Here is a 12,207-nt window from a genome sequence, read left to right as displayed (position 1 = left end):
CATAATAAACCCACAATTAATATGCATATTCCTAGTAACTAATCAAATGGCAACCAAGAAAGACAATGATCGTGGAAAGGAGATTAAAATCCAATGAGGCATTACATCAAACATGTAAAAGGGAAAGTAATTATTTCTTGCTGTATGTCATGAAGAGAATAGGGTTAATAGCGATGAAAAGAATAGAATCAAAGAAAATGAAAAGGTAGGTTAACTAACCAGTTGATTATGTGAAATAAGGCGATTTAGGAGTGATGTTGCTTGCAGTATGTCACGAACCAAGAGAAAAGCAAGAAATAAAGTGATTTGTTGTTTTGTTGAAGAAATAGGGGACATAAAGCGATTTGTTTTGTTGAAGAAATAGGGCCGGTTGTTTTGTTGAAGAAATAGGGAAAATAAAGCTATTTGTTTTGTTGAAGAAGTAGGACCGATTTGTGTTATTCAAGAAAATAGGAGATTACGTTCAATTTGTTTCAACCAAAACATAGGGTTAACAAGATTAAACATTAGGGTTAAAACAGTAAAGTTATGCAATAGAGTTTAGGTCAAAATTAGAGCTTTTGGGTTAACTTTAATAGATAATAGATAGATATAATAACTAGTGACATTGGTTTTAATTACCCACCCATTCACACGTGGCTTAAAAGCCCAAATAGACACATTATTTTATTACTTTTCTAAAATAAATGTGTGGTCCCACTTAAGGAGGGACCCAGCCAACAAATTTTACATTAAGAAAAAATTATATCGGTAAGTCTACATTTTTTCTTAAAGTGTTGGGGTAATTTACCCCTTATGGTAGATATGATTCGATTTTGGAACGAAATAAATCATATCTTATATGAAGGAGATAAAGAAGTTTGATGTTTTTAAGATGAAATTGATAACTGATTCTAAGAAGAAAATAAATGAAGAAAATAGGTTTTTTTTTTTTCACCGAGAGGGTGAATTACCTCCAATTCATTGAAGGATAACATAGAAAAAATCTCTATTTATTCGTTCAGTTTCACATAATTGACAGGCAAAATATTGTTATTATAAGCTATTTAGAAAATTCTCCTAGTAAACTGAATTATTGCTACTTTTATCCGACATTATTTATTAGGTTAAATCTTAGATGTAAAATCATTTTATTTTGGCTTAATTGCACTTTTGGCCTTTAACTTTTCAAAAGTTGCGATTTTGGTCCCCTAACTAATTAAAATACAAAACAACCCCCTATGTTTTGGATCTTTGTCAGTTTTGGCCCCCAAGATCAATTTTGACTTGGTCTTCGCTGACGTGGCACCCACAAAAAATTACATGTGGCACCTCACTTAATGATGTGGGTGCCACGTCAACGAAGACCAAGTCAAAATTGGTCTTCGGGGTCAAAACTGCCAAAGATCCAATACATAGGGGGCTGTTTTGTATTTTAATTAGTTAGGGGACCAAAATCGCAACTTTTGAAAAAATAGGGGTCAAAAGTGCAATTAAGCCTTTTATTTTTTGACTAAGAAAATAATTAGTAGCCATAAGTCAACTTTATAAAATAAGTTCTCCCTCTGTTATCAATTATAAGTAAATTTGACTTTTTACGTTCATTCAATTAATGATGTATATGATCCATATTATAGACAATGTACGTCATTAATTAAATGAACCTAAAAAGTCAAATTTGCTTATAATTGATAACGGAGGGAGTAATTATTCTTTAAAAAGTCAAATATTTTAATTTTCAATGCATTGATGATTATACACATTTTCATAAATACTTACTACTTTTGGTCCTTAAAAAGCATTTTGGAAACACTCGTTAATTAATATTTCTCTATGTTTAATATAGATTGAATGATCTCTATTGTTATACCTTCAACCCGAAAAATACTTGGGTGACATAGAGTTGGGTGACATTGGCCAATCACAATGCCACAATGTTTGTGTTTCTCTCTCTTTCACAAGCATTGTGACATTGTGATTGGCCAATGTCACCCAACTCTATATCACCCCTGTATGTAAGACAAGTTTATAAATAATGTGTCACTTTTTATAAAAAAAAAAAAAAAAAATTCCTTCAAATTACAAGGTATTTAAAAAAAAAAGTAAATGAAAAGAATTAAAAGACTGACCATTTTTCCTCTGTAGTCAAAGGACAATTTTGTAAAGAAATGTATATTGTTGACAAACTTATGTTATTTTATTGGGTCATGCTACCCCGCGTTCGGCATTGGTTAAAGAAGCAAAAAATAAAGACCTTTTTTTTTGAAGAGGTTAAAATGAAATATAATACCACATCAAAAGATCCCCCTAGCATAAGGTGTACCAGGGTGGAAATAAGTCAGAACAATATTTACAGGCACAAAACAGCCAAAAACATAAAACAGAAATAACAGTTAACCTATGCCCAAAATGGTGAAAGGACTAAGCCACCAAGCATGATAATTGAAGGAAAGAGAAGGGTATTTCTCCTTCAACCACAAGAAAGCGAGGGACTTAATTTTATCTACCACCTGAGGAATTGAACTATCCTTGCCATTAAATAACCTGTTATTTCTTTCTTTCCAAATTTCACACGTAGTTGCAAACCACAAAACTATAAAGACCTTATAAATTAAAAATGTCATTTTTTAGAGTTTTAATGAGTTAACTGTACAAGTTCTAAAACAAATATTACTATATTTGATTCTTTAACCGGTGTCTTATCCTAAAGCACCGGTTAATATTTTCCTATTTTATTTTATTCTTACACATTGGAGGTAGTAATGTGTTTTGTCAAACAATCTTATTTTTAAGTTTAATAACAATTACTATATTAATGGGTTAAATATGTAGTAATGAAAGTAATGAAAAGTTTTAATACTCCATCTATCTCAAATCCATTGTAGTATTAGATTATTTCACAAAGATTAAGAAAAAAAATTATAGATAAAATAAAGATAATTGTGAATCACTTATTTTTGGAATGCGGCTTCTTTGGATTCTCGTGTGGCATTGGTTCGATAAAATAAAGATAATTGTGAATCACTTATTTTTAGTGAGTCCTTTTAATTTGGTTGATCAAAGTCTTTACTTTAGTGCATTAGGAGGATTTATAAAATCATTACAACATCATATGCATGTTATGTGACTAGCTTGTGTATTATCATTCTGGTGGTTGAAAATTAAGAATCCTTGTTTAACTTTTTGATTTTCATAATTGATGGCTTAATGATTTAATGGTTGCGGGATAACCCACTTAATGCTTTGTTATATTTTTTATTCGTGTTTCTATTGTAAGACACTCTTTGTTCTCAGTGTTTTCCCCTTACCCTTGTGTAGAGCCTTTTCCGTGGCATATAAATTTCATTTTATCTTGTTAAAAAAATAAAATAAAAATAATTGTGATTTTACTAGTTTTGTTAAACAAGGCAATAAAACTAGAGTATGTTAATTAACTCAATTAGATTCGTTTAGTGATGTTGGTTTGTTAACTCAATTATCTTTGAGAGAAACACATTCTATAGTTACAAGTCAACACCATCAAACAAATCCAGTTGAGTTAATTAACACATTTTATTCATAATGTTTTTTTTACATATCTATATTATATAAAGAGAAAGTAGACTATTGTGGTCTTACTTTTTTCATTCCAATTATACTCTTAAGAAAATCTGACTATAAAAATATTATTTTGTTGGTATCATTCAAAAAGATAAGAATTTATATTATATTTGTTATATTTTTTAAAAGGTATTATATTTGTTATATTGTTGGTATCATTGAAAAAGATAAATATAGTTTGTTACAATATGAAAGTGAAAAATATCTATTATCAATCTATAACTATAATTTTAATTAATATCAAACTAATTTTAATCAAAATTTCATAAAAATTATATTCTTCGTGATTTATACGCATTAGTGCAATAAGAAAAACGAACAGACAGTCACAGAGTGTCCGTCTAAATTCAAGTATTCATAATGGTTATATCATTCAATTTAATCAAAATATATAACGTGTCAACTCATTTACTAGAGTTTGACTTCATAACATTAAGAGATACTCCCTCCGTATTTAAATATAAGCAAAATTTACTTTTTAGATTCATTCATTTAATGATGTATGTGGTTCATAATATGGATCACATACATCATTAAATGAATGAATCTAAAAAATCAATTTTGCTTATATTAAAACACGGAGGGAGTACAAAAGAATTTGACCAATATATATATATATATATATATAAATAATTTAATGGAAATGTTAACGTGTGTCTTTAAGACACAAGTTAATGAATCAAATGTAGGAATATTTTATTGGAATTCATGCATTACATTTAATTTTTAACTTTTTAGTGAATTGAATGCACAAAATTTTAGAGAATATTTCTTCTTTTAATTTGGATTTCTTAACATGTGTCCAAGGGCATAAGTTAACACTACCCATAATTTAATATTTTTTTGACCAAATATATAATTTAATACTTGGTCAAAAGAAATAAATATAATTTAATGCTATTTCTTTAATGAGTGACATCTTTTCCGCACTTTCTTGCAGTTCTATTGGTCCTTTTTATATGGTAATGGTTCCAAGGTATTCAAGCCAACCTCTATATAAAGCAAAGTTTTATACTACATTTTTCACACAATCTCATTTCATTTTATTACATACATACAAATCTATCTAACAAGAAAACACTCATGAAACCTTTCGTTGCAACTCTTTTTGTCATTTTGGTCGTGTGTGATGTGTCTCTGGCAAGAACAGAGAAGAACGAGAATGAGAAGATTACTTACATAGTACATGTTGCCAAATCCATAATGCCAACAAGCTTCAAACACCATTCAATCTGGTACAAATCAATTCTTAAGTCGGTGTCCAATTCAACTAAAATGTTATACACCTATGATAATGCAATCAATGGATTCTCGACAAGTCTAACAATCAAAGAACTTCAGTTGCTAAAGAGCCAAATTGGGATTCTAAAGGTGACACGAGATAAACAGTACAAACTCCTTACAACTCGAACACCAGAATTCCTCGGGCTCGATAAAATTGCCAGTGTCTTCCCCACAACAAATAAGAGCAGTGACGTAGTTGTGGGACTCCTTGATACAGGTGTTTGGCCTGAAAGTAAGAGCTTTGATGATACAGGATATGGGCCGATCCCCCGCAGTTGGAAAGGAAAGTGTGAAACAGGTACCAATTTCGCAACCTCAAATTGTAATAAGAAATTAATTGGTGCCAGGTTCTATTCAAAGGGCATCGAGGCATTTACAGGATCAATTGATGAAACCATCCAGCCTAGATCTCCTCGAGATGATATCGGCCATGGAACACACACAGCGAGTACAGCTGCAGGATCTCCGGTGAGCAACGCAAATCTTTTTGGCTACGCTAATGGGACTGCACGTGGAATGGCCGCTGGTGCTAGAGTTGCTGTCTATAAGGTTTGTTGGACAGTATTTTGTAGCATTTCTGATATACTAGCTGCAATGGACCAGGCCATTGCCGACAACGTCAATGTTCTTTCATTGTCACTTGGAGGTAGGTCAATTGATTACAAGGAAGACAACCTCGCAATTGGAGCATTTGCAGCAATGGAGCATGGGATTTTAGTTTCATGTTCTGCAGGAAACTCTGGTCCTAATCCTTTGAGTGTTACCAATGTAGCACCTTGGATTACAACGGTCGGAGCTGGCACCCTCGATCGAGATTTCCCTGCATACGTTAGTCTTGGAAATGGAAAAAAATATCCAGGTGTGTCTCTTTCTAAAGGAAATTCTTTGCCCGATACTCATGTAACATTCATATATGCAGGAAATGCAAGCATCAATGACCAAGGTATTGGTACATGCATTTCGGGTAGCTTGGATCCAAAAAAAGTTTCAGGAAAGATTGTGTTTTGTGATGGTGGAGGGAGTTCTAGGACAGGAAAAGGAAACACGGTAAAGTCTGCTGGTGGTTTGGGCATGGTCTTAGCCAACGTTGAGAGCGATGGAGAAGAACTCAGGGCAGATGCCCATATTTTGCCTGCAACTGCCGTGGGCTTCAAAGATGGTGAAGCTATCAAGAAATACATATTTTCTGATCCAAAACCAACTGGCACAATTTTGTTTCAAGGAACAAAGCTCGGGGTTGAGCCGTCACCTATTGTTGCAAAATTCAGCTCACGAGGCCCCAATTCATTAACACCGCAAATATTGAAGCCTGATTTTATTGCTCCAGGTGTTAACATCTTAGCATCATATACAAGGAATACGAGCCCCACAGGTATGGATTCAGATCCTAGGCGTGTAGATTTCAACATTATCTCAGGCACATCCATGTCATGCCCTCATGTAAGTGGATTAGCGGCTTTGATTAAGTCAATTCATCCAAACTGGAGCCCAGCTGCCATTCGATCTGCTTTGATGACAACAACTTATACGACTTACAAGAACAATCAGAAGTTATTGGACGGTGCTAGCAATAAGCCAGCAACTCCGTTTGATTTTGGTGCAGGACATGTCGACCCTGTTTCTGCGCTAAATCCTGGACTTGTCTATGATTTGACTGTGGATGACTATTTGAGCTTCCTCTGTGCATTGAACTACTCATCTAATGAAATTGAAATGGTGGCAAGGAGAAAGTACACATGTGACCCAAAGAAACAATATAGTGTAGAAAATCTTAACTACCCTTCCTTTGCAGTGGTTTTTGAGGATGAGCATGGTGTAGAGGAGATCAAACACACACGAACTCTTACCAATGTGGGTGTAGAAGGAACATACAAGGTATCTGTTAAATCAGATGCTCCATCCATCAAGATATCAGTTGAACCAGAAGTGTTAAGTTTTAAGAAAAATGAGAAAAAGTTGTACACAATTTCATTTTCGTCAGCAGGTTCAAAACCAAATAGCACTCAAAGTTTTGGAAGTGTGGAATGGTCAAACGGAAAAACTATTGTAAGAAGTCCTATTGCCTTTAGTTGGAAATTATAATGAAATCTCCAATAATGTTTTAGGTTATGATTATACAATAAATATAATAAAATAGTATATGTTTTTATATATTTCGAGTTTAATGAATGATGTTTGGTAAAATGTTTGACTTTAAATTTATCATGCATGAATATGCATTTTAATCCTTTGACTACTTTAAATTTTTTGTTGCTTTATCTACCAATCGAATTATTTGTTAATATCAATAAACATTACAACAAAATAATAAGTTTGAGTATCCTTCCCTTTTATAAAAAAAGGTTTAAGTATCCTTTTTAATTTTTTAAAACTTACAAATTCTAGCGATTTAAAATCCCAATATCAAATTCCAAATCCTCTTATTTTGGGTCTAAAATAAGAAAATTGGGGTTCACATTTAGGTTGGGATCAAAATTAGTTAAGAAAAAGAAATATAATATAAATATATTAAAATTTGTGTAGTTTTTTTTTTTTTGAAGGATAAAATTTGTGTGGTTATTCATTTAAAAATGTAAAAAATATATATTTATTTCAATACAAAATTTACTTCTTTAGTTTTCTTAACTAGTTAACATGACTTTTTTTAATTAATTAATTTTACGGATAGAAATGCTGTGAATTGTTGGATTAATTTGATTTAATGGATGACATTTGTGTAAGTTGTAAAGCTTACCCCTAATGTTAATGGATCTCATGGTATATATATAAGCACCAATTCAATTAATTTAGAACAGTTTGAGATAGAGAGTACATTGGGTTCTAAATACCCAAAGTTCAACATTTATCAAGATAAAAACATATGTATGTGTACATTATTAGTTACTTTTTCCGAGAATAACAATTGTCTTTACCAAGAGATACAACCTTGCATGGTCTTGATTTCTGTATATACCAATTGCAAGGATCAGATTTATCTATGCTTGCTAAGTAAATACTCCCTCCGTCCCTGAATAAGTGACATATTTGTAAAAAATATTTGTCCCACAATACTTGACCTTCTCAAATTTCTAAGCAAAATTTGACAGATTTACCGCTTATAAATACTTTTTGTGATCCCCGTATTAAAGTTTGTAGTGGAACAAAGAAAGTAATCATTACTTAAAAGTGAAAAAGTTTCAAAATAATGACAAGGACAACTCAGTAAAATTATCACTCTCTTTCTTTCATCTTTACACTTTTCTTAATCTGTATCAAATGGTCAAATAAGTCACTTATTTAGGGACGGAGGGAGTATCGTATAAACGTAATCCACTACCATTCCATTGAAAGGAACAAGAGTATTGTTTGTTTCAGCATTCCAACCAAAACTTTCGCATGATGAATAAAGTGAATTCCAAGATATTCTTTTTTGTTACAGGTTGGATTTTACCAAATTTCAATGCTACACCTTGAGTCTTATTCCAAAGCACCCTCATGCTGATAGTGTGGACCAATACAGACCCATTATTTTTTTAAAAAAAAAAACGTATAAAATTATTTGTTTTGTTGTTTTAATTTGTCTACTAATATTTGTTACCTCACAAGAATTGTTTTGGAATATTATATACTCCTTCCGTTTTAAAATGAGTGTCGCTATAACCAATTGCATACAGATTAAGAAATTGAATAAAGTAGTCAAATGTCATGACAATTTTACTAAAATAACCTTACTTTATAAGAAAAATACAAACTTAAAGTTGTATTGAAAATTGTGTGAGAGAGAAAAGTTGGAGTATTTATTGAGGGTAAAGTTGGAAGAAAAAAATTAAAGTTGCATTGAAAATGTAAAGTGACATTCATTTTGAAACAATTTTTTTTTGGCTAAAACGACACTCATTTTGAAACGGAGGGAGTATCTTTTTTTTTTTAATCCTTATTACATATTTTTCTATCTATCTTCTATCTATATCTTTCTGTCCGTACCTCTCTATCTATCTATCTATCTATATCTATATATATATATATATATATATATATATATATATATATATATATATATATATATATATATATATATGTATATGTATTCTAAACTACATTTTGCTTACATGTCACCTCCCCAAAACTCTTCCTTTGTAATCAATCTCTCATACTTATGCCATGTGGCTCTCTATTTCATTTTTTAACCTTTTTCTTTCATTATTATTATTTTTTGGTAGAATCATTCATCTATTTACTACACATTTATTTGTATATAATATTGATATTGATACATATTCAGATAGTTCTTCTATTATGTAACTGTCAATTGTTCCACCGTCCATCTTCTATTTTCTTCAGCTGCCCGTGTCTTTTTTTTTTGGTTCCACCGTCCATCTTTTTTTTCTTCTTCTATTTTCTACATGATCTATATATTTATTGACTTCTTTATCATGTAACTTCCTATTAATTTTGTAACTCCTTACACTACTCATTGTTTTTTTATTTATAACCTACAAATTGGAAAACTTGTGTGCATCATTCTTCACACTCACTCTTTATGACCACCACTTACCTCACATTCATTTTCTACTCATTTTGACAATTATACTAAATCTTAGAGTTAGAGTATTCACACAGGCTTACTACAAAGTTCCTCATTTTGTTTTCTTAGCTTAAAAATATATATATATATATATATATATATATATATATATTTGTTTCTTGTATTATCCTTTCCATTTTAGTTTTGATGGTGTTCATTTTTTTTCTTCAAGCGTCAGTATATATTTCCTTCTACTAATATTTTGTATTCTCTAATGGATATCCTTTGTTTGAATTCACATATGCATGATTTGAAAAACGGAGGGTTTTGTTAAATTTTTCATTGAAATTGAAGTTTTTTCATTATTATTTTTTAATTTAACATTCTGATCAGATCTAGAGTTGCTAAACATGGTAGAATACATATAAACAATGAATATTTTTTTTATTCTTTCTAATTTTAAACAAGCATGTTATGTTTTTAGTTGAACAATTTCTTCTAAAAGTTTTTAACAACGAGGCCTGAGTGACTAATGGTAAAAGCACACATCTCCGAAATCTAATGAAATGCTCTTGATTTTCTTAAAATTGGAGTGGCAAAGTCACGTTTTGATAACTTGAAATCAAAAACATGCTAAATTTGGGTGCAGCTCATGGAATTGTTTGCCTACTCGCATTCCTTTAGACAAATTTCATTATTATCTTATTTTAATGGATAAATGTAAGAATTATTTGTGGTTTAGTTGCTTTCTTTTAATTATGGTGTAAATTTCATTGTGAATATTTTGAGATTTGATTTAATGAAATTTATATTGATTTTATATATTCCATAAATATGAGGTTAAGGTGGAATCTAGAACAGTTCCACACATCTACTTGAAATTCTAATGAAATGCTCTTGATCTTCTAGAAGTTGGATTGCCAAAATCACGTTTTGATAATTTGAAAGCAACAACATGGTAAATTTGGGTGCATCTCATGAAATTGTTTGCCTACTGACATTTCTTTAAGGAAATTTCATTATTACTTTATTAAGGAATAATTTTAAGACTTATTTGTTATTTAGTTTTATTTTAATTAAGTTGTAAATTTCATTAGAAATATTTTGAGTCCTAATTATTTAATAAAATTTATATTGATTTTATATATTTCATTAATATGAGTTACGGCTGAATGTAGAATAGTTTCTATCAATATCAATCAATATATATGTATGTACAGGAAATAAAAATAAAGTTAAAGTATGTAGAATACATTTAGATTTGTACCAAAAATTATTACGGTTATGTAATGTAATTTTCTACTTCTTTTAAACTGAATTGAGTGATGAGAACTTATATCAGTCTAACATAATATGTTGCATGTGAATTTCTTTATCCATATATTGTGCCTTCGACAAGAGGAATCACATGTTGCCTTTTTTAAAATCGGCAAAGTTATATTTGAGAAACTCAAATACAAGCACAAGTTGTATTTGATTAAGAGGTAAAGAGATAAAAAAAGACATGATCTACCAGGAAAAATAGTTGATCCATAACAACGACCAAAACAAAATGTCATAGAGGAAAAAAAAAAAAAAAACCGCTAAGTAGTAAAAATAGGGAGATGGTATGGCGACTAAAATCCAACCCAAAAGAGTAAAAATGTATGTGATTTTGATAATTGAGAATATTGATTTTTTTTTTCTTCCAATCTCCATTTCTTATTTTAATTATATTACATAGGTAATTGAATAATTATAGTTTTCTTATTTTTGAAATTTTCAAGTGAAAATCATGTATTTTGTCAACAAAAAGAAAGATGTTGAACCACATTTGATTATAAATTAAGTTTTTGAATCATAAAGTCAATCATATGCATAGTTCAAATAATCTAAATGAAAGAAAAAGAGATGTGTCAAAGCTACCTCATAGTGGAGTGGGTGTGTAAGAATACATTTAGTCATGATGTTATTGCCGTTTATTACATGCAGCTCTTATTTTTTACAACATCTTCGTTTGCTTTTATTTTAGTCAAAACTTCCTTTTTTTTCTCAATAGAATTTATGTATTTTATTGTAATATATCATTATCTATTATTTATATCTATGTTCTATCTAATTCTAAATCAAAGTTATCCATAAACAAGCATTGTACCTATGTGTCACTTCTAAAAACAAAAAATCTCATTGGAAACTAAAGTTTAGGGATTCTTAGGCAAGGGTTTTCTATCATTAGAGAAAAATTTATATCTTCTATCTTTTAGAATTTATTTATCTTCTATCTATCTATCTTCTAATTCTAAACTTGAGTTTTCCATAAACAAACATTGTGTCTATGTGGCACTTCCGAAAACAAAATTTCTCATTGAAAACTAAAGTTCAAATATTCTTATGCAAGGGTTTCCTATCATTTTAATAAAAACTCTATCTTATAGAAACAGAAGATATCAATAAACTTCTATCTTAGAAATAGTTTAACCCCTTGAACTTCTTTTCCAATCTTAGACCCTTAATTTTTATTTGGAACTTATTTATGTATTAATGAAGCTGTCGAATCAATACAAATATTTCAATGATTGTTATTATAAAAAATCTAATCAAACATTTGTTTTCTTCACTTATCTTTCGACTACCTTTTTCTTTCTTCATATTCCATAACTATTTACCACGCTTGCTCAATATTATGTTAACGTAAAATTTAAATTAATAAATTGATGAGATACAAGTTTTTTTAATTGCATATCATCCTATATATTCACCTTAACAAACCAAAAAAGAAGAATCAAGTAAATAAAAAAAATGAAAAACCAAACAATATACTAAAAAAATGGGACTAATAAAAGTCGGAATATAATTCCCAC

The 12,207-nt window shown here is 30.1% G+C and overlaps 1 protein-coding gene across 1 annotated transcript; it reads left to right on the top strand.

Moving 5' to 3' along the window:
- The first annotated feature begins 4,595 nt into the window (after positions 1 to 4,595).
- LOC25479969 (subtilisin-like protease SBT1.7) lies at positions 4,596 to 7,047 on the top strand. The gene has a single exon (XM_013587594.3). It carries the CDS (start codon positions 4,663 to 4,665, stop codon positions 6,943 to 6,945), a length of 2,283 nt encoding a protein of 760 aa, XP_013443048.1. The 5' UTR covers positions 4,596 to 4,662; the 3' UTR covers positions 6,946 to 7,047.
- Positions 7,048 to 12,207: the final 5,160 nt, after the last annotated feature.

Source organism: Medicago truncatula, chromosome 4, assembly GCF_003473485.1.
Source record: "Medicago truncatula cultivar Jemalong A17 chromosome 4, MtrunA17r5.0-ANR, whole genome shotgun sequence".
Classification (NCBI taxonomy): domain Eukaryota; kingdom Viridiplantae; phylum Streptophyta; class Magnoliopsida; order Fabales; family Fabaceae; genus Medicago; species Medicago truncatula.
This window is presented reverse-complemented; position numbering and strand designations above follow the sequence as displayed.